At 30.7% G+C, this 27695-nt stretch overlaps 2 protein-coding genes across 2 annotated transcripts; both read left to right on the top strand.

Annotated features, from left to right (window-relative positions):
- Window positions 1–981: 981 nt before the first annotated feature.
- LOC139498098 (acetylcholine receptor subunit alpha-like) lies at window positions 982–25758 on the top strand. Its single transcript, XM_071286437.1, has 9 exons — window positions 982–1090; window positions 7006–7443; window positions 8728–8856; window positions 15631–15828; window positions 16604–16858; window positions 17809–17961; window positions 22883–23068; window positions 24775–24822; window positions 25452–25758. Exons 1-9 carry the CDS (start codon window positions 1088–1090, stop codon window positions 25548–25550), a joined length of 1509 nt encoding a protein of 502 aa, XP_071142538.1. The 5' UTR covers window positions 982–1087; the 3' UTR covers window positions 25551–25758.
- Window positions 12078–13851, top strand: LOC139499240 (uncharacterized). The gene has a single exon (XM_071287914.1). The coding sequence runs from the start codon at window positions 12232–12234 to the stop codon at window positions 13849–13851; it is 1620 nt and encodes a 539-aa protein (XP_071144015.1). The 5' UTR covers window positions 12078–12231.
- Window positions 25759–27695: the final 1937 nt, after the last annotated feature.

The following is a 27695-nucleotide window of genomic DNA, read 5'->3' as shown; positions in this document are numbered from 1 at the left end:
TATCGTTACCGTTATTTTTGGAGAAACAATAGCATGATTCGTTAAATTCAGCTGATTTTTTATAGTCTAAATTTAAAGAACTTTGAAGTGTACATTTTGTCGTCATGCAATAAAAATTACCGTTAACGTCATTTGGCAAGAAATTTTACCGTTATAAATACGTCATGAAGGTGCCCCCATTACAACCCTTCTATAAGGTGTGTCATTTTTGTTTTGTTTACCTAAGCCCAGCCCCCTTATAAATGCTTTAAAAACTTAAACTGTAGACTGTATTGTAATGTTAACTGAAAAAAAAACTATAAGGAAAAATGGATCGTTTTTTTTCTTTAAAACTGTATCTTATGATCATAAACAAGCTTCTGTCAAAGTTTGGTAGAAATCCAGTATAGTTTATTAATACGAAAGTGATTAAAATTTCAAAAACTTTAACCGCAGAGTGAATATTTGTGGACGCCGACGGAATGTAGAATCGCTAGCTATGTCTCGCTTTTTCGATTACTGTAAATTCAGAAATTATTGCGAGGTTTTTATTATTGCGAAAAATGCGACAGAGTTGTAAACGCAATAATTTAAAGACTTTAAAGTCAAAGGCTGAGGGGGGATAGGAGGGGTCCTGATCCCGAAATCCCGGACTTAAAAAAACGAAATCCCGAGGTCCCGAAATCCGAAAAAAAAGGATTCCCGGATCCCGAAAGGGTCAATCCCGAAATCCCGAGCTTAAAAACACCCGATCCCGGAGTCCCGATAAAGGTCCTATCCCCCCTCAAGGCTCGACAAAAACATAAAATAAAACAAGACAAAACAATATACTATAGACCAGAATGTGTACATAGTATACGGATGCCCCATACTCTGCCCATACGCACTGTCATTTTCTATGTTCAATGGATCGTGAAAATGGTGTCAAAACTCTAATTTGGCAATTTAAATTAGAAAGATCATATCGTAAGGAATGGGAGATAATCAGGTTAAAAGGCGGGAATTTTTACAAAGTTAGCTCCCCTTTTCAAACATCCGCCTTCTTTATTTGTCGTCTGCATTTTTTTTTAAAGGACGATGTCAAAGATCATATGCTAAAGAATCTAAGATGGTAAATATATCATGGCCATGCTTTTCAAATAGAGCACAATATAAATACAAATCGGGTATAGATGAAAGAATTTTAATTCGTTTAATATGCAAAATGAAATACTTTTTCGACATGTATCGGAACACGGGAAATCAATGTAGATATGGCATGAATGGAAAATTCTATCAATTACATTCTACAAATAATTCTGTTAAAGCTTCTACCAGAAGCTCTATTGATAGTCTTTATTATTAACAAAAAGAACTCAAACATGTCATGTCAAAAAAAAAATCTCTTACATTAATGATTAGGTGTCCCACAGTGCTGATTTGTAATTTAGTATTTACATAAATTTACATAAATAACCTCCATGGCATAGTAGTCCAAATAATTATGACGTCTGAGTCTGACAAAGCTTTTTTTTTGGGACCCCGTCATAATTATTTGGACTACCTCCATAGTGAATTAAAAGGGGGTGGGGCAATACCCCTGGTCCCCACCCTTTTTGTAGGAAAAATTTGGCTTTAGGGAATCACTGAAGCAGGACTGGAGCACCCCCTCCCTCTTTTTAGGTCAGTCAGCAAGGCCCCCTTACAAAAAGTTCTGGATCCACCACTGACCTCCCAGAATACGTACGTACATCAACCATGTAGCAAAAAATCATACTCTTTGCAGATAACTGTTATTATAAATCTACAGACAAATAAAATCCCTAAAACAGCTGCCGCAGGCATCAAGAAGATAAATAGAAGCTGCCATACATGTACATAATACAATGTCAATAATAAAAGCACTATATAACAGAAACCCACAATGTGCTTCTTGATTACACATCTGAAATCTTTAAAAAAAAAATAATACAAAATCTGATATTAAAAAATGAAAAAAAAAATGTATAAATATACTAAAAACAAAGAAAAATGTAACAAACAAAAGTAAACCCTACTTTTTAATCTTGAAAACAATCCACCATAAATGAAATAAATCTACTAACGATATTCCAACTGAAGTCAAATATCATTTAAAAAAGCAATAGTCATATGTACTTCTTATTAAGCTTCATAAGGCCAAAAAAAAAGATATGTGTGTTTCCGGTTACCCAACCTACCCTATTTTTTTCCAGCCAAAATCTGGACCCTAAACTTTTTTTTGACGATTTCCGAAAAATTCCGGAAAAACTATGTATTTTTTCCGTAACCATATCTTTTATTACATAAAACTTGTAATGGCTGCGCATTTGTTGACAGAAACAAGTTTGTTGGCTGTACAGATAAACAAATGCCAGCACCTTGTAGTAGATAAAAATGCAATTCTATGCATTGAAAATAGGAGGACCCTGTTGGATGTTTTTACATAAAACCATGGAGAGCTGCCTAATAAAGGTTTTCAATTGACAGTGACCTGCAATACGTCTACGGACACCTCAGGCAGAAAAGGAACATCAAAGAAAAAGTGACAATTTTTTTTTGTTATATAAATTTCGTTGTCAAAGATGTTCCAAATACTCCTGACATTTTCATTTTGTTTCTGACATTTTTGTTCATTTTGTTTTATTTGCAATTTAATATTTGTTTTCTTATCTTTTGTTAAAAAGTTTGAAATTTTAGGATTTGTCTTTTTACACATTTCTTATCCATGTAAGTTCAACATGGAGTGGGCTTACTGTTGTGTTGTTTAATAATTTTTTAGTTATCAACTTTTGTATTTGATTTATAGACAGGATTAGGAGTGCTTTACACATACTAAGGTATCTTAAAATCATGTTCAACCCAGTCTGGAATTGTGTTGGTCATTGGTGCATCAAGTTGTTAAAATTTTCATGTGCAAATTTTTGAGTTGATCGACTATTGAGGGGTGTCTGTGTCCCAAATATCATCAGCATATAGACACAAAAAGATTTGGTATGTTTGCCAAAGAGACAATTTCTTATTGAAGACCTGAAGAAGTAAATATATATGCAATAGTAGGTCACAGTACTGCCTTTTCGGATGTCATATATGGACCATAATTTGCTATTGGGCTCGTTTCCTATAACGATAGAAAAGTGATAAAAATGTGTATTACTGTAAGAAAAGTTGTAACTACATCTAAAGATGCCTTTATTTTTATCAACATACAAGTGTATGCTACTCTTCCTTAGAAAAAAAATTGAAATTAACAAATTTCAAAGATTATACGGTCGTTTCTCACGTTACTTTTCGCTTCCGTAGTGCATAATGCTGACTGATTTATAGATAATCGTCACCGGCAAATTCGTATCTTTTGCTTTCAAATAATAAAGAACATCGACCAATAAGAATAGTCAGAAGAAAATGCTGAGAACTATAAGTATTTCTGTAGCAGGTGTAAGAACACTAGCGTTACTTTGGTTTCCGATTTCGTAACGCAAATTTTAGATGATGTAATCTGCTTTGTTGTAATAGAATTCTTTATAACAATATGCAAATATGAATTCTCGCGAGATGTTCAAACAGGTAAATCAGAGATGATTTACAATCTAGTTTTGTTCTTCGTAATAATTAAGTTAGAAAATGACGTTATCGTTATGCGTTACATTTCACACGAAACAGAAGCCCAGTTATTTCCTTTTTTTTATTAAAATTGTTTTTGTTGTTAAGTTCTAATCATTTCCGGTCATACGTGAAACATGTGACTAACATGCGGTCACGCCCTTACGGCCGGATATATAAAATACTAGGTCTAAACTTTGTTTTTGTTTCCAATGGGATGTTAGCAAACATAATCTGTAGACTTGTTTTGTCTTGTTTAAAAAAGGAAAATACAATTTTCAAAGAGATTGCACCGGGGGTCTATTATTTTTCCTATGTGCATAATGTTACATACGATCTTGTGTGAAAATAAATGCCCAATGACTTGACAAAATCGATTTCAGATTTGACAGACATTATAACACGCTTCGTTTCCAGATAACGATGGAAAGGTTCCTTGGAAAATTCAATCGACATTACGTCTCTAATATCATTGTGCCGATGCTCGTTGGATTGATTTTGCTTCAGCAGTAAATATTACTGGATATTTTAGGTGAATAAAGATAATTTAATAAAAAATACATGTTAATATACCGTTACACTTGGAATGTACAAAGTTGGTATCTTTGTCACAATTTTTAATTATTTTTTTTTATTCATGTTCTGCAAACACTTTTCAGAAACGCAATAAACTTGTCAAAGGAGAAGTAAACTTTTACCATGCATGACTTGAAAGGAAGTACTTTATTGATTTTAGCCCACTAAAGTAGGTTAAAATGTGGAAACCATGTAGATGGTGTACAGGTCACAAATATCACATGGTGCCTATTTTAAAGATTTAATATAATTCCCAGTTAAAAAAAAAATTCTTTACTGGATTTAAAGAATTTTACATTGCCAATGATTTGGAATAAATTGTATATAACTGGAATTTCAAAAGTTATATTTGGTTTAAAACCAAATATAAATACATTTTTCTGGCTAAAACATCAAGATACAACGATTATGGTATCCTGTATCAATGAAGAAAATATGGAAATTTCTGAATAAATTGTACTAATTGTTTTCAAAACAAGCACATATTTAGGAGTTTTATAATACTGTTACATTTAAGATGGATTTTAAGAAAAAGTATACTGTTCAGATTATTTTAAGCAGATTTTGCAATAAAATGAAACTAAAAAAATGCTTTTGGTTTCTTGAGGTTTCCTGTCGCGTTTAAAAAAAACTTTAATTTAACATTGAAAATAGATTTTAAATATTAACATGAAGCAAGTAACACTAGTAATGGTGTTCATTTATGTCTTTTGAAATATATTGTGCAAAATAAAGAAAATAAAGATTGGTTTCCTTTTTGGTTTCCTGTCACGTAAACGGTGAATCAAAATGTATTATTTTTTTCTTGAAAAACTCAATTGTTCCATTAATACTATTCTAAAACCAACACAACCCACAGAATAAAAGTTAAAGTTTTAGAACTAAAAAAGGATACAAAAAGAAACCAAAGGCCGAATACCAAATTATGGTCCATATTCCTTTTAATCGTTTCTGAAATAACCTGTGTGAGCATCATAGTGGTTATCTTGTAAGAAGCCGGAGCTGCTATTCCTTCCAGTGCACCTGAGGTAACCCTAGTTTTTCATTTGTTTTTAGTTTTTGTAGTTGATTGGTATTGTTTGTCCTTGTGCGTCTTATCTCTTCCACAGTTTGTCTTTGATGATAATGCTAGTACATTGATGATAAATGGTTAACCTTTCTTTTATAATTAACGAATTCAATACAGTACAGTTGCATTCTTTTGTTTGGACTCGTGTATAAGGCTCACTTAAGATGATTTGTACAATTCTCAGTTTATTAGCAAAGGAGTTCAAAATTAAAAGCATGTATAGAATCAACAAAACAATGACTATATCAAAGACATAAATCTTTTCATGGGATCAACCATTGCTGAAATGAAAAGGTAATAAAACTGTTTAATATATACATCAAGTATACCGTTCAATATATATGTTGAATTTCAACCCCCCTTTTATTTAAAAAAAAACAAACAAAAAAAACACCTACCTACCCTATTTTGAAATTCCATGTAATAGGAAACACACATATTATTTTTTTTGGCCTAACAATTTCAATCAGTTGAAAAAAAATCATCTTTTTCCAATATGAAATGTTTAGATGCACCAAAATAGAATTTTATACTACCAAAACCAATGCAATATATACTTTAAACATATTTTGAAACTCTCAGATATGTTACAAGAGGCAAAATACATAATCAGATTTATTGTTCGTAGTACAGATACAATTGAGAATGGAAATGGGGAATGTGCCAAAGAGACAACAACCTGACCATAGAGCAGACAACAGCAGAAGGTCACCATCAGGTCTTCAATGCAACGAGAAATTCCCGTACCCGGAGGCGTCCTTCAGCTGGCCCCTAAACAAATATATATACTAGTTCAGTGATAATGAACGCCATACTAAACTCCAAATTGTACACAAGAAACTAAAAGTTAAAATAATACAAGACTAGTAAAGGCCAGAGGCTCCTGACTTGGGACAGGCGCAAAAATGCCGGGGGGTTAAACATGCTTGTGAGATCTCAACCCTCCCCCTATACCTCTAGCCAATGCAGAAAAGTAAACGCATAACAATATGCACATTAAAATTCAGTTCAAGAGAAGTTCGAGTTTGATGTCAGAAGATGTAACCAAAGAAAATAAACAAAATGACAATAATACATAAATAACATCAGACTACTAGCAGTTAACTGACATGCCAGCTCCAAACTTCAATTAAACTGATTGAAAAATTATGTCATCATCATATGAATATCAGGCACAATCCTCCCCGTGAGGGGTTTAGTATCATGCCATCAAAGCATATATGAGAAGAACATAACCCGTGTCATGCCAACAACTGGTTTATTAAATTAATTAATAATAAATGTGTTTAGTTCCGCTGCAAAGACCCTATAAGTGAATCAATATTAACGCCAAAATATGCATTAGAACATATTAATTTAATATAATTACAATATTTTTACTAATTGGTTAACGGGTAATGAAAAGTGATAAGTTCCTCATAACTTTATTATCATGAATAATGCAAAATGATAAGCAGCCTTTTCAAGGATAACCTAGGCTGCGTATTGTTATATTACTTTATTACATTTTTTAACGATAACAGATAGATAATGAAACTCTTTTTTTTTAACTGACAACTGAGATTATATTTCCTACGCTTTGTCTGAAAAATTGTTTGACCTTTTGCAATGCATAAATGAATAGTCCTATGCAATTACACATAAACATCCAGATATATGTTTGAGTTCTTTTTGGGTTCTTTTAAAATAATGTGTTGCAATATAATATATATATATATATGTTTATTTGGTTTATTTAAATATAAAATATTATAGTTCAATAAAAGTTATATTATTTTCAGTTCAATGCTGCAAGCAAACTACTGGAAGTTAACACACTCATTAAAGAGAAAGAACTACGGAAAACTGCTGAGAAAAAAAGAGACCAAAGACGTGCAGAAAAACCTAATGATGAGAAAAATCAGATACCAGGGTCGTCACGCAAATCGCCAGAGAAGTTGCTCAAGCCCCCTGAAAAGTTGCATAAATCTCCTGAAAAGGCGCACCAATCTCCTTTGAAGGAGCACAAATCACCCGAGAAAGAAACACATCTGGGACATACTTTTAAACAGTTAATGACCTCTCTGGATGCCAATACAAAAATATTGGAACAAACAGTTAATTTTATAAGACAAGCACAACATCCTATGAATGAAGGAATTCATCCTGCATCCAAAGTTCAGACTCCCCATTTAGCAGAGGAAATTCATCATAATAGTAAAGAAAAAAGGCAAGAAAAGGTCAATATCTAGAAGGAAATAAATTATCTATAAAATATAGTTCTATATTTGTCAGTTTGAGTATTCAGAAAATTTAATTAATTACATTCTCTACAAAATTTCAAAATAAAGGTTATAATATATAATCGTTCATGTATTTACATGTATCTGGGTGCTTCAAAAATCTTTAATGGCAAGAAAAAGATGCAGCCATGTTAAAAATATGTTTTGTGAACTAGCATGAAACTAATATAAAGAGTATTTAAAACAGAATTTTCTGATAATGTTTAAACAATTTTTATCTTATATTTCCTTAGGCATGATAGGTATCAGGAAAATACTGAGGAGCTTAAAAAACATTTCTGGTACCATTTTTGACTGGGTTTTCCAAGGGAAAATTTGGTTATTTAATAACTGTAGTATGATGATTTCCAGACAACTTAACCAACAAACAGTTTCCTTGCGATCAAACAATATATTTCAAATTTTAATATGTTAGAAATGCTTATGATAAAATCAAGGTCTATTTTGATATTGATAAATGCTTTTTATTTTGTTTCCTTTATATAACAATTAGGTACAAATTATTTACATTATATATGGTGTTATTTAAAAAGTTGTGATGTTTCTGTGAGACGATTTTCATCACTAAGCTAGCCCAGTATTATATATTTCAATTTGCAAGTAAAATTTTAGCAAACCAGTTAAGTTTAAATAAACTTTGATATGTGAAAGTTTCTACTAGTAAATCCTCACTCACAGTGCTGCTATATTTTTCAAAATATTGAGAGATTTTTTTTTTTTTTTAATTGATATACTATTATAAACAAATAAGACAACTCTCTACCAAAAAACCATGAACACAGCACATTCCTTTAAGAAGCCAGTTTAGATTATCTTACATCACAATATATAGATTGATGAAGATATAATTTGTCTTACAATTTTCAAGAAAATCAGAAATGTCGATCAGTATGTCAGCCACAGAAACCTGTGGGAAATATTAAATCAGTTAACTTGAAAATGTTAAGAAAAAAACTTTTTAGATGGTAATTAACTGCATTGTGCCTCAAAATGAAATTTTTCACCAAAAAAAAAACATGCTGAATTTCCCAGCATCACTATTCATTATTTTTTTAATTGCAGTTACAGAAATTGTGTTGGTCAAATCAGCAAAGCTTTGCAATATTTAGGTGGTCAAAATCTTCAGACCAATTTTTGAGATCTCTGCATGTTAAGATGACATATACTATGATTTAAGTGCTATTTCAGTGATTTCAAAGGTCATAGATTATCTATTTTTAGATGGTGGTGGAACTCCGATTGACATTTATGAAGATCACAGACATAGACACAGTTACCCAGCAGTTTGAGGCTGAAATACTGGTCAGAGCAAAATGGATGGAACCATTACTGGATGGAAAATTTGGTGTTGTAGGTTCAATGTATTTCTGTTTTACATGAAAATTTGAAAAAGTCTTAATAGCCTGGTGCATGTGTAGTGTAACGTTCAGTTAGACGTCACGATTTTTGCATAATGTCTAAGATTTTAAAACGCTATTTTAGTTATTTTCCTCTTTAAATATGTTTACGAAAATTATACCAATCGAAAGAGAATCATTTGTAGATTAATTTCATCTGTTTTTTTATTCAACATTTGTACATTAACACTTACCCTCCGAATGTTAAAACTCGGCGACGTTTCCGATATTTATACGCGGTATGATAGTTGGACAGCGTAAATTTAGAGCGATCTCGAGTTCTGACTAAATTTGCCACCTTCGCCCGTTTGTTTACACATTTAAAATTAACATAAAATGAAAGCGCGTATTTTAAGCTTTATTTTCGTATAACTTTCTTGAAGATATTATAACTGTATCAAAATTTTAAATTTAAAAAACAATTTCGTTCAAAATTTTCAATATTAATTTTATAAAAGTAATTGATAAAAGTTATATGTGTAAAAAATTTAAAACTAGCTCTTTCCAAACAGTAACTAGTCAAAAGATGCGAAACTAAAGCGATACTGACTTTACTTCGTTGAAAAAAGGTCACGACCTTCAAAATTTTCTGAAAGTCGATAACGTTCCAGATAAAAATGAATTCGATTTCTGTAGCCGCAGCGCAAATAAATGGCGTGTTTAAATCAGTAGAAGACGCGTGTAAACGTGAAAACATAGGTAATTTAGCACAGTAATATACGGATAAATGTTTCTTTGCTAAAATAAAGAACTTACGGCTAACGGTAACATGAATGAACTACGTGAACTATTGATAAACAATACGGAAATTAAGTTTCACTTTCGATTTTACGCAATCCTCTTATGAAGAACTTATATAAAATAAATATAGTTTCCTAACATCAAATAAACTAGATATTTGTAATGAAACTTGATTAATTATTCGAAAAAAAAACCTTCCCACACTGTAGCATAAATTCAAGAAAAAAAGTGATCTAATTTTTATATAATAATGAAATAAAAGGCAATAGAGGGGGATGCATTTTTTTTCAATAAATGTAGGTTCCTTTTCATTGTTTTTCAGATAAGTATAATGCTTTCCTGATAAGATATTTAAAATAAAAAAATAGAAAAATGAAATTTAAAGATAATTTAATATCCTAGCAAGAGGGGTAGGGGATTTTTTTTCACAAAAATGTAGGTTACTTTTTTTTATTTTTCAGACATAAATTATGCGTTCGTGATTCAGTTACGAGATATTCTTCGGTACGAACAACAAAATATACAAGAAAAGTTACCGAGTCTTCTTAAGAAAGTAAACTCAAGAGTAAAGATACCAAGTAAAATAAGTGATTTGATAAGGAAGATAGAAAACAAGTTTGATAAAGCAAATACAGAAGAATTAAAAGAAAAAGTTTTAAGAGAAGTTCTATTGTTGTCAGAAGATTCAACCGACATAGGAATTCATTGCTCAAAATTCAGAATTTTTTCAAATAATTTGTATAATTTTGTTTGCGGTCAAGTCACGAATGGTGTTGTATATGAACTTGAAAAGTTTCGTAGCTCAAATAATTACACTTTCACAGGATTAACAAAGTGGGTTCATCATATAGTGGGGCTTAAAAGCGAAACTTTTTCAGAACATGCCATGCGTTACTCCGTTAAATCTTTATTAAAGAATCGTTTAGATATGACTAGAAAGGGCTATAGCTTTTCGGAACAGTTTTTGAATGAAACATATACATACCCAAAAATGGTTACTAATAAAGCAAGCTCAACAGACAACTTGGCAGAGGGTTGTGAAAATCCTAAGTGTTCGAAACAGAAATTAAAAACAATAAAGTGCTGTCAACAAATTCAAAATTTAAATTACCAACTTCAACATGAAAAAGAAGAAGTTGAAGAAGAACTTACACAAGAATATAAGGAAAATCAGCAATTATCTGATCAACTAAATAAAATCATAAAAGATAAAACAATATCAGACAAAGAACTTTCAGACTTGAAACAAAAATATGAAACTGTTATTAACAAACTTCAAAAGTATAATACTAGGAACATTAACAAAAAAATTCAAATAGAGACACTAAATTAGAGACAATAAACAAAACTTTAACAAATGAAAAAGAAAAATCTTCCTTTATGGAAGAAAGCATAACGCAAAGTGAAAAAGAAATCTTAGTCTTAAAAGAGGATAAAAGAAATTTACAAAAAAGAATATCATATCTTAAGTCAAAACCAGAACTTTTTGAAAATAAACAGAATGAAAATATTTCTAAATTGCGTGATGAAAACAAGGAACTTCAAGAATCCAATGCCATCCTACAGGAAATAATTGAAGAATGCACAAAAATACCTATTTTTAAAACGAGAAAAGATGGGTCGCGAGAGTTTTGTGATGAAATGAAAAAAACATATATGGAATTAATATCATTAGGTGTAAGCTGTAACATGTGCAGCAATGTAATTAAATCAGTCATAAAAAATATGACTGGTCAAGAACTGAATGATATGCCAGAAGTTACATTTGCTAAAAGAATGGCTCTGCAAGCTAATTTGATGGCAAAATTTCAATTGGCAGATACTATTTTAAGCAAGGACTCTGCAAACACCTTGCAGTTTGATGGCACAAGCAAGTGGGGGGAACATTTTTTTACTTTTGACATAACAACTTCAGAAAAAACATATTCAGCAAGTTTGATGGACTTAGCAACAGAAAACAGTGCAACACAATTAAATGCAACAAAAGCATTGTTTAACGAATTAGGTGAAATTTATGTATCATTGACTAATGAAAAAAATCCTGAAATATTAACAAAAGTCATTAGCAAAATGGTAAAAACTATTCATAATACTATGAGCGATAGAGGTCCAACAAACAAACCGTATGTTAAGCTATTTGAAGAATGGCGTAAATCATTATTACCCAAAGCTTTAGAAAACTGGGAAACTTTAAATGAAGAATGTCAGCAATCAATTATAGATATTCATGATTTTTATTGTGGTTTACATTTACTAACAAATTTTGCTGATTATTCTAACAAATCGTTGAAAAAATTTGAAGAAATTAGTACAGCAGAAAAAATTGGTATGAAAACTTTGTCACAATTTAGTAATTGGGTACAAGGAGTGAGTCTGCTGCGCAAAGATTAATACGCTCGTGTTGTAACTTATTGCAAATACATGGTTGTGAAACTGCCGGTTAAGGCCACAACAATTTAATGCCTATTTATTTGAAAATGGTTTAAAAAATTATCTTGTACCTTTCCGTGGGAATAGGTTTAACATTTTATTTCAAAATGCAAGAGCAGTATATGGTCATTTGACACATATCCAAGATTTTATTGAAATGTATGGTACAGGTAACAATCTGTTACTATCTGTGAATGCTGACATTGAATCCAAAATTGCCCTTGCTGGTGTTAGAGCTCTTGGTTTAGTTGATGTCCATATCAATCGTCCACTATGGAAACTTCTTGATTGTAATGATGTATCTATAACTGACATGTCACAATATTACCAAAAGTTACATGATAGTATTTCAAATTTAGTACAAGATTCTTCTCCGATGTTTGATGAAAATTATCAAATGTTTGAAAATTACCCTCCCGAAAAAGATTTGTTTGGTTTCTTTGCTTTACATGCTGTGGAAGAAAATAATGAAGAATTGGATGTTTTAACAACACAGGCTTTAGAACTTATATTGGCCAGTATTTTAAGCGTTATTAAAAGGCAGTTAGTCGATCACTTAACTGGAGGGAAGCATTCTGATCCCAATGAGGATTTGATGCTGATTAGTCAATCTGTTCCTAAAACAAACCAATCAAATGAATCAAATTTTGGTCAGTTAGACAGAATTAAAAGATTCAAACCTAATGCAACCACGGCTCATATTGAAGGAATGGTTTTATATGTTAATAATAAAACTTCTGATTGGCTTGACACGCAATGTAATGAGGCTGATATTATGCAAAAGGTATCTAAATTGTTGCCAAAATTTATAGAAAAGTGGCGACAAAGATCCAAAGATATTAAAAAAAAAAGGATTGAAATGTTACAAATAAGAGCCGATGAAATCAAAAGAAAGAAAATGAAAAAAATTGCAGAGAAACAAAAGATAATAGATAACATATTAAGATATGGACAATGCAAAACTGAAGCGGATGTAAAGAAACTTCTATCAAAATTTAAAACTTCTCATATGAAATTAGTTGCTTTAAAATTTCAGTTAAAGTATTATAAATGTGTTTTAAGTTTTGAAGGAAATAATGTGTTTTACAAATTTTCATCTGAAGGAAAGGCATTTAGTGTAGAAATGTTAAAAAACAATCTTATCAAAATTATTCAAAAATATTCTTCTAATATACATATTGGTGTAGAAATTGACTTAGATGTCCCTAGGAAAGAAGAACATTTAAGACCATTAACAGAAAGAAATGAATTATTAAAGTCGGAAAAGGACAATTTAAAAAATGTCAGGGTTGTAAAAAAACAAAGCGCAGTTTTAAGCAAAAACGGTCTACATAATTCCAACAAAACAAAGAAACGTAAGCTTGAAAATGAAAAGGAAGTAACTTCAGCGGTTAAACATGTTAAAAAACATAAGAGAAGCCATGATGTAAAAATCAATACAAATACGACTTTTATTAGTAATTATAAAGATTTTAAAGTAAATCAGTGGATTGCTGTCGCAGGTCTTTCAGATTGGTATATAGGTCAGGTTGAAGACATTTTATCAGAAGAAACTGCTACTGTTAATTTTATGGAACGATCTAATACAAATACATGTACATTTAAGTGGTGTTCACCACCAGCAGTGGAAACTACTTTTATTAAAACTGTTATTCATTTTGATTTTGATAATGCAATTGGACCAAATGATTCTTCTCTTCGATCATGGAAGCTGGAAAAAAAATGTTTGCAATCAATCACTACCAAATATAGAAATTACTGCTCTAGTTCTAACTAAATGTGAAAGGTTTTTTTTGTTGATAGTGTTGTGAAGTTCTTCTTACTTACAGGTCTTATTTATTATTAATTATTAATAAATATGTGGTAATTCAATTTTCTGATTTTATATGCGGTTTTTTTTTGGAGGTTTTGCATTGAAAAGAATATTTGAAAAAAGGTGACAATTGACAGTACATGCATAATCACAAAAACAAATATATACTAACCAACTACATGTACATGTGTTTTGAGAATATACTTTAACAATGTTAAATGAAAAGAAAAACTCAAAAAGTCATTATAAACCAAAAAAAATTAAGGATGATATATATTAGCAAATGAGACAACCATCCACCATCTACCAGAGTCAGTGACCGATATTTATCCGCATACTGATACAGCCTTCAACAATAAGTAAACTCAATACTACAATAATTGTATCAATAAATGTCACTCAGTCAGTTTTTCTTATATTCAAGCTGTTCAGATTCATTAAAGATGTATGAAGATTTGGTCGTAACAACAACTTGATATTTTTTTATTTTTTTTTACAATTTCAGAATTTATACTGTTGCTATGGAAACAAAAATACATATATTATTATATTTTGTAAGCATTTTTAACTCTAAAATTGTCATAAAAATAAACCTTATCTTTTGTAGTTACAGAAAAGTTTCAACATTTTTGAATTTTTATCATTTGAGAAGAAATTTTCACGAAAAATACGAAATAATGCTTTCTGTTGCCATGGTAACTGAAAATTTTATAATCAAATATCAGAAAACAACAGCAGAAATTGAACCCCTCAACTTGTTTTATCAATAAACTAACAATTCCTATAAAAAAGCTGACTTATGTAGATACTATTGCAAGTAAAAAGCCCTCAAAGCAGTTATTTTCATTTTTTTCTGTTTCGTTACCATGGTAACTATGGATTTTTTTTCAATTTCCAACACAAAAAAAATTCAATTCTTATACTCATTTAAGGTTCTTATATTTCTTTATATGTATTTAAAATTTTACATCAAAAGGTTGAGGCATTAAAAAGTTCTGTTATTTTCATTATTTGATTTTTGCTTTTTTAACTGTTTTCGGTGCCATATTACTGTATTAAAGTTATCATAGAAACGGTCTAAAAATATAACATATTCAACACATTCAAAATGTCGTACCTCAAAAACTATACATCCAATCTCCATGAAATAAAATGTACTTTCTTTCTTTTTAAAAGATCTTTCAAATGCATTAAAGATAACTGAAATATGACTAATGAAATATTTGGCTGCACCAGGCTAGTCTTAATTTAAACAAGTAATTTGCCATACAATAGTGTTTCCTAATCAGTTTCTAAGCATAACAAATATTTTGAAAGTTTAAATTTTTAATTGAGGCTAAAATATTAATTTATTATTATTTGACTTGATTTTCAAAGATTTTCTAATCCACAAACAATGTGGTGTGATTGTGTCCAACAGTTGAAGGACTAATTAATATCAATTTATTATCATTATTTGACTGAAAAGGTTTGAGCCAAAAAGAATGTGGTGTTCAAGAAAAAGAAGGAATAAAAATATCAATTTATTATTATTTGACTTGAAAGGATTTTGAGCCACTATTTAACAATGTTGTGTCCATAAATTTGAAGGACTAAAATATGAATTTATTATTGGACTTAAAAAAGGGTTTTGAGTCTCAAATTGATTTATTATTATTTGACATAAAATATTATTGAGCCTGCCACACAATGTGGTGATTAAGAAATTGAAAGACTAAATAATCTATTATTATTTGACTTTAGGTGTTTGATCCACACACAATGTGGGTTCCTAATTTGATAGTGCTGAATCTGGATGGTGGCTTTATTATTGATAAGCACTGTTACAAAGTAGTCCATAATGCACCTGGATATGGAGCACCATTGGTTGTCTGGCTGTGGAGATTCAAAGGATTCTTCAAGGAAAACTTAGAACTGGCACATTTCCCTATTGATGTACAGGTATAAAGATATGTGTAATTGGAATTCAATTTAGGGATTCTGTGGATTTATTTATTTTCGTGGGTACCAATTTTTTCGTGGATTGACGAAGACTTGCATATGAATTCGTGGATATTTGATTTCGTGGTTTTTCAAAATATTGCATATAATTATACAGCAGATTTGCAATTCGTTGAACATTTAAATTCGTGGTTTCCATGTACCCACGAAATCCATGAAAATTGGTATCCAACGAATAATAATGAATTCACAGTACTTAGTTTTAGTGGATTTTGTAGGTATATAGATCAACCAGGAATTTATATGTTCAGCTGAAGTACAAAGTTTCTAAGGGAAATAACCCCTTACATATTTATTGATTGTCTCCCCTATTAACTTTTTTCTTCCATGTGCATGCAAAAACTATTTTAGTGTTCCATTGTGCTGTATTTTATTATTTCATTGTCATACTATGATAGCAAAAATCCTTGTAATCAGTGTATGCAATTTAAAACCTGCAAGGTCTATAATTGGATCAATAAAGAATTTCTATATATAATTTTCTATTTAAAACTGTTTAAAGCAATTTAATTTCATGATTTTCTAACTTATTTGATGTATTTTTGTTAGGGAACACTCAAATGCTAGATTATAATAATGCACATTATTTTCCTTTCTGTGCATGTTGCCAAAATAAATCGCTTGTGAAAATTAGTTGGTTTTCATGCAGTTAAATTAGGAAAAAAAATATATTACTTATAAAAACTTAAAGTTAAGTATTTATTTTGTAATTTAGGACCTAACCATATCATTAACAACAGAACGATCAGATGAGGAGATTGACTTGATTGAAGACAGTAGTTCTTTGAGTGGAGTAAATACTGGGACGTTTATGGATGCACAAGAATGGGACATATATACACATGTTGAGACATACGAGGGTAAAACAACGTTGGAATATGCCAGTGATGAAACCCATCCTATCTTTTATGCACAGTGTAGAGTTAAGAGAAAAGTTGGTTATTTCTTGTGGAATATTGTATTTATTGTGGTAAGGTATCATTTAAATGATATAGAATGATAAACAAAAAATATTACATTGGTTGCAATGAATTACATTGATTTCCCAGTTAAATAAAAACCGATAATTTCACATGTGAAATAAACATGGTTATTTCACTTTCTGACGTCATACGGCAATGGGCATTGTCAAGACGTTGATAACGGCGGATCAAAACAAATTGTGAATGTGTAAAAAAAGATAAAGTTCCTTACATGTTTTGCATTAATTTCTTTAAAAAAAAAAGCCATTTGCCAATGTAATAAAAAGAATAACTAATTGAAGAATTCAAATATCGAAAAAATATTCAACTCGTGACTGAAAAACACTGGTAATAAACTCATGCGTAATGCGCATTCGTCAATTAATGTGTTGTTCGGTCACTCATTGAATATTTTTCTCTATTTGAATTCTTCGATTAGTTATTCTATAAGTAATTGACATGACAATTGTCCTTTAAAAACACTTTTAGTTGTCTTCTTTAGTTCTTCTTGTATATATCATCATAAACTTTTTGCATCTAGTTTATCAATTCAAGAGAAAAAAATCTGCTTTACAAGAATTTATTTAAAACCACATGTGTTGGCCCCACTTTATTGTCTTAATTCATCAACTAATATAGGGGGATAACTATCTGAAACTAATACATGTATACTTGTAAGTTGTGTAACATTTAGAAAACGATGTCCTGGGTATAATCTTGAAGGGGAGATTTGAATTTTTTGGAACATTAAATTAAATTGGTTCATATTTTTGTCCAATATATATTTGATATAGACAATACGATTTTAAATAGTAAAAATATTTGGTACAGTAAAAATAAGTTTTTGACACTGCAAAAGTTAAAACTACATTAAAAAATCAATTCTACTACAAATATTATCAATTTCTAATCAATTTTGGATTATGATTAATATTTTTTAACCTAACTTCTTTTTCAGTCATTGATTACAGTGTTAACCTTTACAACATTCTCCATTGAACCTTCCTCAGCAGACCGCCTCGGTGTGACTATAACACTACTCCTCACTTCTGTTACATTCAAACTGATAGTCAAGCAAAGTTTGCCAACAATATCATACCTAACTTATTTGGTAAGTATTGATAGAGAAAATTGTTAAGTTTCAAAACCTAAATTTACATAGTATTTTTACATCAATAGAGCATTATGACAAAGGGATAGATTATTATTACAATTACATTGTAATTAATATTATGGTTTATAATGTATAAGGGGAGATAATGACTGTGGTTTCATTAATATTCACGCCAATCTTTGCTCCTTTATTATATAATTCACTAACAAAACAATTATGAAGCTTAGAAATGGAAAATTACTAAATACTAAACTTGTTCAAAGGGTATCTACAAGTCTCAATCTTCAAAATCGGTTATCTAAAAATACTACCATCGCTAACATTTTTAACAATAAAAATCGTGGTTACCCTTCTATCGATAAGTGTCATGCCAAAAAAGGACTTACATGTCCCCGTCTTTCCACCAACAATACGGTAAGGTCCATGTTTAATGGTCGCACATTTTCTTTAAATTTTGAAACTGATATAACTTGAAAAACAAACAGTATTATTTATTTACTCACATGAAACAAACCGGGGTGTGGTATTCAGTACGTAGGAGAAACTGGACGATATTTATCTAAACGCACTCAAGAACATCTGTATCGTTTTTAAAAGACCCAATAAATTCAAAAGTATCATTTACCAACACCTTAAGAAGCACAACCATCCTTTTAAATATTTAGCAGTTCAACCTTTAGAAGTAGTAAATAAGCAGCCTGGTGAATCGCATTCAAAGTTTGTACGATCACGGAAAATAATTGAATTAAATTGGATTAAAAAATTACAGACAGTTTACCCTCTCGGTCTAAATGATAATATCATGGGAATTGGTAATATATCTAGAACCAATTCCGTTAACATTTTGGATATAGTTTCTAAAACTATTCGTAAAAAACGTTCTCACGGTCGTAGAACAAATCGCAATCAAAGAAAAGTTTGGGCCAATCATACCAATATTTCGGACCTAATTTCTATTTCAAAAAACAACGGCAGACATTATCTGTTAACAAAACTCTGTTCGTTACCGGTTAATAAGTTAAATAAAATTTTGGAGGATTGCAACACAATTTCATATAGCAGTCCTAAGTATGAAATTGTTCAAATTATTATGGCATATTGTTATTCTAAATTATTTCCCAAAATTGATCGCCCTGAAGATCATAAAAAACATTTTATTAAAATTAAGTATGTCAATAAAGGCTTTGATTTTGTAAATATTGCCGGTATATTTAACGACCATTCTGTTAAAGAACAAATTCCTGGATATTTTGACAATACTCAGCTACCTCTTATTTGTTATATTTACAAGAAATCTACCCGGAAATTTGTGTTTAATTATAGTCAATTGTGTAAAGATGTTAATATCAGTGAAAAAACACCTACTTCATGTAATTGCAGTAATTCCGAATATATTTATGGACCCATTTCCCATGTTATAACAGGAGATCTTAACATCGTTCAAGACCGAGAGTTAAAATCATTCCTCAGTAAAGGACCTAAATATCGTCCCCCGTCAATTATTAATTGGAATGAGTGTCGTAATATCATCCACGACTCACTCCATACTTACTGTATGAAATGGATAAAACGGGAAAAAGCTGACAAAAAATCTTTGGACTCTTTTTTTAATTCAGTAATGAAGATAGTTGATATACGTATTCAACATTTTAAAGAACATTTTACTATAAACAATAACCACAATAAACCTATTTCTCGTATCAAACATAAACTTAAAGAACTAGCCAAGGAATTTGTTTTTGTCCCGGCCGATAAAGCTGCTAATAATATTATTATTGTTTGACGTAAATTTTACATTGAGGTTCTGACAAAGGAAATCACCAATTCACCAACATTCTAACTGACTCCATTTTCAGAAAACGAAATCTGTAACAAACATAAACTTTTAGCCATCGCTTTACAAGCAGAACCAAATACAATGAAAGTCCCAACTATGTATTGGCTTCCGAAGCTACACAAAACCCCTTACAAATATAGATTTATTTCGTCTTCAAGCCATTGTTCAACTACTAAATTGTCAATTCTTCTTACCAGCACACTTGGTACAATTAAAAACCTGATAATAAATTGTTCAAATAAGGCCTTCGAAAATAGTGGAATAAATTACTTTTGGAGTGTCAAGAGCTCGTTGGAGGTACTTGATAAATTGCACGCTTATATTGGTGATTTTGAATCTGTTCAAAGTTTTGATTTTTCTACCCTGTATACCACATTGCCTCACATTCTCATTAAGAAAAAATTCACACACCTAATTAAATGGGCATTCAAAAAATCAGAATGTGAATATATATGTTCAAACTCTTTTAGGTCATTTTTTAGAATCAATAAACAAAAAAACTATGTTAATTGGACATGCTTTGATACTATATATGCCCTTGAATTTTTACTAGATAACATTTTTGTTCGCTTTGGGGGTTCCGTATATCGTCAGATTATCAGAATTCCAATGGGGACTAACTGTGCACCACTTATTGCGGACCTGTTTTTGTATTGTTATGAGTTACAATTTATGACAAAAATAAGCAGAGACCCATCGAAACAACATCTGATAAACAAATTTAATAATACTTTTAGATATTTGGATGATATTTTGGCTCTCAATAATGACGACTTCAGTATGTATAATTTAATGAAATTTATCCTGTTGAACTTACTTTAAATAAAGCTAATACTAACAATGGCCACTGCCCTTTTCTCGATCTTGATATCTATATCACTAATGGAAAGCTGAATACTAAAATTTATGATAAAAGGGATGATTTTTCATTTTCTATCGTTAATTATCCGTTTTTAGATGGTGACGTTCCCTTGTCACCATCTTACGGTGTTTATATATCTCAACTTGTACGATTCGCTCGTGTATGTAACAATGTTTTAGATTTTAACGAGAAAAATTTATGTATTACTGAAAAATTATTACACCAGGGTTTTCGATATCACAAACTAGTCAAAACATTTACTAAATTTTATCATCTGTATAAAGACATCATTCGTAAATATAGCTCAACATGCAGACTTCTAATACGTTCAGGTATTTCACATCCAATTTTTTATGGAAATATTCTTTATAAAGCACAAAGGTGTCAGTATTCTCCTCAGAAACTTACAAAACCTTTGAATAGACTTATTAAGAAAGGATATAATTACGATACTGTTGTCAAGTCATTAAAGATTGCATATTTTGGCGTTAATATTGAGTCACTGATAAGGTCTTTGCATCGGAACTAAACACATTTATTCTAAAAACAGTTATTGGCATGACACGGGTTATGTTCTTCTCATATATGTTATGATGGTATGATACTAAACCCCTAACGGGAAGGATTGTGCCTGATGTTCATATGATGAAATCATAATCTTTCAGTCAGTTTAATTGAAGTCTGGAGCTGGCATGTCAGTTAACTGCTAGTAGTCTGTTGTTATTTATGTATTATTGTCATTTTGTTTATTTTCTTTGGTTACATCTTCTGACATCAGACTCGGACTTCTCTTGAACTGAATTTTTATGTGCGTATTGTTATGCGTTTACTTTTCTACATTGGCTAGAGGTATAGGGGGAGGGTTGAGATCTCACAAACATGTTTAACCCCGCCGCATTTTTGCGCCTGTCCCAAGTCAGGAGCCTCTGGCCTTTGTTAGTCTTGTATTATTTTGATTTTGGTTTCTTGTGTACAATTTGGAAATTAGTATGGCGTTCATTATCACTGGACTAGTATATATTTGTTTAGGGGCCAGCTGAAGGAAGCCTCCGGGTGCGGGAATTTCTCGCTACATTGAAGACCTGTTGGTTACCCTCTGCTGTTGTTTTTTATTTGGTCGGGTTGTTGTCTCTTTGACACATTCCCCATTTCCATTCTCAATTTTATTGGATACCAATTTTCGTGGATTTCGTGAGTAATGGGGAACCACAAATTTAAATGTTCAACGAATTGCAAACTTTCTTAAGAAATCTAAAATCCCCCCTCCCCCCAGCAAAAAAATAAAAATAAATAAATATGTAAAAGTAAGTATATACAATTATTTGCAGTTTCACTCTTTCCCCCAGATTGTATGCATTATTTAAATAAATTTAAATGGCACTCCCATTGCAGCTGTTAATGAGATTGAAATTATTTTGCTGGCTATAAATAACAAAATTAATTTAGGGATTTCCCGTATTTTCCTGCCAAAAAGCACATGGCTCCCAACAAATGTAAACACACAAATTTTGCATGAAATCATGATTTGTTTGCAAGATTACTGCATTTATTGAGTTAATTTGGATATATAGATATTCAGTTTAAGGTACAGTCAAGCATTTGGATTTATAGAATAGTTTGCATACAATTTTTTTATTTTCAACTTGAAGAAACTTGGTCATGATCAATGTTTGACTTGCTATACAATGTAAATAAATTGGAAATGGGTAAATACCGAGGATTTGCATGTTGTTCATGGAAGATGGGAGTATACGATATCGCCTGAAACGACTTGGTTTAATGTGAAACAGGGTTTTGTTGCCATGTAAAATTTTGACTAGCCCAGTCAGGACTGACATACGATTTAGCGGACCTGCGTCTATTTCATAGTTCAGGACCAAAGGTGTTTGGCACAGATGCGGTCCACAGACTGCCGATTCTGAATCATTTAAACGCTTCAATGCAAAAATGAATTAAAACGCTGGTGGACTACAACATCAGAAAGGTATCACCAAAAACCAAAATAGCAAAAAAACAAAAGATAAATATTGGACACAAATAAAAATTTTCAGGTCAGTGATTTTACTGGGTCGGTCGTGGGAGGGGTGCTTCACCACTAGTTGACATTGATCATGTTTATTAAATATTTCTGCATACATTGAAGGACATAAAAATAAATGACCAACAGCTTGTGTTAAAAAGTTCGTTCCAACTAATCACTATTATTTTGTTATTTCCAGGATCTGTATGTTATAGCAGCTTTAGTATTCCTGGGACTGACTTCTGCACAGCATGCTATTATCAGATATATGTCTATCCAATACACTGAGGCTCAGATAAACCAGTATGACAACTATTCCATTATTACCCTGCTTGGCATCTTTATAGCTTTTCATGTGATTTTTGCTATTTACATGAGACTAACAGTAAGTTAACATTGTTTTAAAGTTATGTTGTGAGATTTAACTTGCTTCATTGCTGATTTCTTAACTTTTTGAAGTTTTTGACTCTGCAATTTCCCATATAAGAATTCAAAGGATGAGATGAAACATAGAGAACATATCTGTGTTGTGAAGCAGTATGTTAACAAATTAACATATCTATGAATATTATATATTTCCCCAAAAGATTTTGAGAAACAGCTGTATTTACAAAGTGCAACTTTTAAGCAGGGAAAGTGTTTTTTTTAACCTCTCTTCAGAAACTTTTAAAGACCTTCTCATTTTTCGTTCATTTCATGCATGTTCTAAAAATGTCAAATTAAAAGGATCTTTCAGGTGATGTCAGTTAATTATTTCACCAGTTACCTCCCATTTTGTAAAAGTTGTTGTTATTGGATATGTTTAACCAAAAAATAAGAGGCAGAACATAACAAAGATAGCTTTAAAAGCTTTCAACAACATTGTGGTAAAAAGGAGAAAGAACTACATGAAAAACTAAAGAATTTTTAAAACAATAACGCCTGCTAATTATTGATCATTATCCATGTGTTAATCTCGTAATTTGGCTAGGGGTGATTTACATTTATGTTAAATATTACAGGACATTTATATATGGTTGAAGAATTTTATAAATCAATCTTTCTTTTTTAATATTTTTTTAAAAGAACATTTACTTCCAATTATTATATTTTCTAACTTTCAACACTCGTGTCCAGCAAATAACCCGTACAGGGCCCCATTACCTGTTAACTGCTTTGCATATACGTCACTGTGCAATCGGTAAATACTGCATATCAAAGGCAGTTCATTTCATATTTATTGTTTAAAATGATTATAAACTGTATACCATTGTTAAACAGTTTGTTTTAAGCAAAGCGTAACAATGTAATGTGTACATCCTGGTCATAGAAACAAATCTATTTTTAGAACAATTTTATTTTCGTATCACAGGCAAGGATGTATGTTAGTTATACGTCCTTGTCACAGGTAAAGGAAAAGTCGGTAAATAAATAAACTAAAAGCAAAATGTGTTTATAAACTTTATTGAAAGAATGCACAATGAAATAAAATGTATGACACTAGACAAATAACTTTTATTAGAATAAATAAGCATTCCATATGTTGTAGATGGATTATGGACGTTCATCTTTCTTCAGGGATTTCCCTTACTGATCTGCACTACCGATGTTATTTGACTCCGTAATTTAGCATTTCGGATATAAGCATACTCCCCTTTATTGCATAATTTCGTCTGACAAATAGGCTATGCAAATAACCGGAATGTACTGTATTAAGAAAAAATGGTTTCTTAGAGATCTACCAAAAAAATAATTTTCTTTTTTAAATTGACTTGATTAATTATGGCTGCTATAGTTTCTTTGAATTAACTTGATTAATAATGCTATAGTATGAATATATATTATGAGGTGAAAACTTAATTTGTGACTTCAACCATACTTCTCCAAAATAAAATCAAAATGGCGAAGATACGATGTGCAAAGAAAATGGTACTGAAATACAAAAGTTAAAAGTGATCCTGCAGGAAAAAATTGATCTTCGGCCTTTTCATAAACTACAAAATCTGCATTGAATTCTATTTCTTTTTAACTTGCGCTAAATGGAGTACAACTATAACACTTTGGCTGATATCTAAAGGGCTTTTTAATAATTGTTTTGTGTATTTCACTCAGGCAATCAAGAGACGTACAATTATGGTGGAAAAAGACAAAATATACAAGGTTAGTGCCATTTTAAATAAAATATTTTTTAAGGTTGAAGTTTAATTGACATGTCATTTTACCTGGTTGATAAAAACTAGGAATCTACATTTGTATTAGTATTTGATACTGAATTAAACCTATACATCCAAAAATTAAATCCAGAGAAAAAACAGTCCCACTCAATTTTATGCAAGCACACCTTACAATGGCTACATTATAAGAATATGTGGTATGATTACCAATGAGACAACTCTTTACCAGAGACCAAATGAAGCATATAAGTTTTTATTAAAAGATATGTGTTTGTCTATAGAAACTTGTAGTTTGAAAAAAAATACGAAGTTATTCTTTTTCTTTAATATGGACTTGAATGGTAGATAATTGCAATTGTTGAAATTTTGAATTATGGAAAGAAGGAATGGCATGCATTGGTAGTCAATACAGCGTGACCGCTGACTCTTAGAATATGATAAGGAAAAATAGAATAATATAAATCTTTATTCTTTAGCTACAGTCTTGTTGAGAATTTAAAATAAGAAGATGTGGTATTATTGCCAATGAGACAATAACTCTTCACCAGAGACCAATTAATGATGTAGAAGATAATACCTTAGGTCACTTTACAGCCTTTAATTTATATATTTCAGTCTAAGAGAAAGTTCATTAATCACTTTGGAGAGAATGCAAGGACAGAAAAAGCAATAGAACAGTCCATGTCCAAGACCAGAGGAGGCACTAGAATATAAACTACAGAATCAGTACTGGACTATCAAATTTCATCTAATCAATTACTCACTACAGAATCAGTACCAGACTATCAAATTTTATGTAATCCATTGCTCACTACGGAATCAGTACTGGACTATCAAATTTTATGTAATCAATTACTCACTACAGAATCAGTACTGGACTATAAAATTTTATGTAATCAATTACTCACTTCAGTATCAGTACTGGACTATCAAATTATATGTAATTAATTACTCACTACAGTATCAGTACCAAATTATCAAATTTTATGTAATCAATTACTCACTACAGAATCAGTACTGGACTATCAATTTTATGTAATCAATTACTCTACAGAATCAGCACCAGACTATCAAATTTTATGTAATCCATTTCTCACTACAGAATCAGTACTGGACTATCAAATTTTATGTAATTAATTACTCACTACAGAATCAGTACAGGACTTTCAAATTTTATGTAATCAATTACTACAGAATCAGTACCCGACTATCAAATTTTATGTAATCAATTACTCACTACAGAATCAGCACCAGACTATCAAATTTTATGTAATCAATTACTCACTACAGAATCAGCACCAGACTATCAAATTTTATGTAATCAATTACTCACTACATAATCAGTACCTGACTTAAATTTTATGTAATCAATTACTCACTACAGAATCAGCACCAGACTATCAAATTTTATGTAATCAATTACTCACTACATAATCAGTACTGGACTATCAAATTTTATGTAATCAATTACTCACTTCAGTATCAGTACTGGACTATCAAATTTTATGTAATCAATTACTCTACAGAATCATTATAGAACTATCAAATTTCATCTAATCAATTACTCACTACATAATCAGTACTGGACTATCAAATTTTATGTAATCAATTACTCACTTCAGTATCAGTACTGGACTATCAAATTTTATGTAATCAATTACTCTACAGAATCATTATAGAACTATCAAATTTTATGTAATCAATTACTACAGTATCAGTACCTAACAGGCTATCAAATTTTATGTAATCAATTACTCTACAGAATCAGTACCTAACAGGCTAACTATCAAATTTTATGTAATCAATTACACAAACTACATCAAAGTTGCCATTATAACATTTCTATCTCATCATGAAGTCAATTTTAATATGGTTATTGAATGTATTGTAACACTAGAAATTCATGAATATTTTATTGTTCAATTTCAAGATTTTCTTGTTTAAAACAAATGCATTGTTATTTTAGTGTTTTGTTATTATATTTAATTATTAAATTTTAATTCAAACAAAAGATTTTTTTCAATCTTTTTACAGTATGTACATATATATGTGTAGTTTGATTTTTTTTTTACTTGTTTGTCTTTGGTAGCAGACTTAAGTAAACCCATTGAATCACCATCATTAAAAGTGGTCATTTTGTGATAAGTAATTTGGTGTGCATCGATATCTAAAAGATAAGGTATGAGTGCCAATGACACACTTCTCCATCCAAGTCGCAACTTGTGAAATATACCATTATTGGTCTAAGTGCAGTCTTCAACACAGAGCCTTGACTCACATTGAACAGCAAGCTATAAAGGTCCCAAAAATGACTAGTGTGAAACCTACGGTCTAAATCTATAAAATACAAAAAAAGGAGAAACACTTATGAACCATGACAACCACTTAATATCAAGTTTGATTCTGATCTTAACATCAATTTTACATATGATTTGAATCGGGATTACAAACTAAAACCAAGGAAAACACATGAATCTACTCTTAAAGTAAGAGTATTATATATGTCAATGGTATCAATGAGAACTTCTGTACAAATACTTAGTGAAATAAACACTGAGCAGGATTATATTTGCCAACGCATTTAATAAATGCATTAAAATTTTGTTGGGGAAAATCTTTTTTTTTAGACAAAAAAGAGCGGGAATATTTCTAAAAATTCTGAGGCCCCACAAAAATAAAATGATATGTGCCTTAGAGGAGCCCGAGTCGCTCAATTCAGAAAATAACTTTTTGTCCTGTCTGATGTGCCTTATTTCCAACTGGATCGATTTTCTCGTGTGCGAGCTAAGCAGCGGACTAAAACGACACTCCCACTGGCTTTTTATTAGATAAAAAATCACGTGGTCACTTTTGAATGAT

The sequence above is a fragment of the Mytilus edulis genome, chromosome 12 (assembly GCF_963676685.1).
Source record: "Mytilus edulis chromosome 12, xbMytEdul2.2, whole genome shotgun sequence".
Lineage (NCBI taxonomy): Eukaryota > Metazoa > Mollusca > Bivalvia > Mytilida > Mytilidae > Mytilus > Mytilus edulis.
Note: the sequence above shows the minus strand (reverse complement) of the source record. Positions and strands in the feature narration are given on the sequence as shown.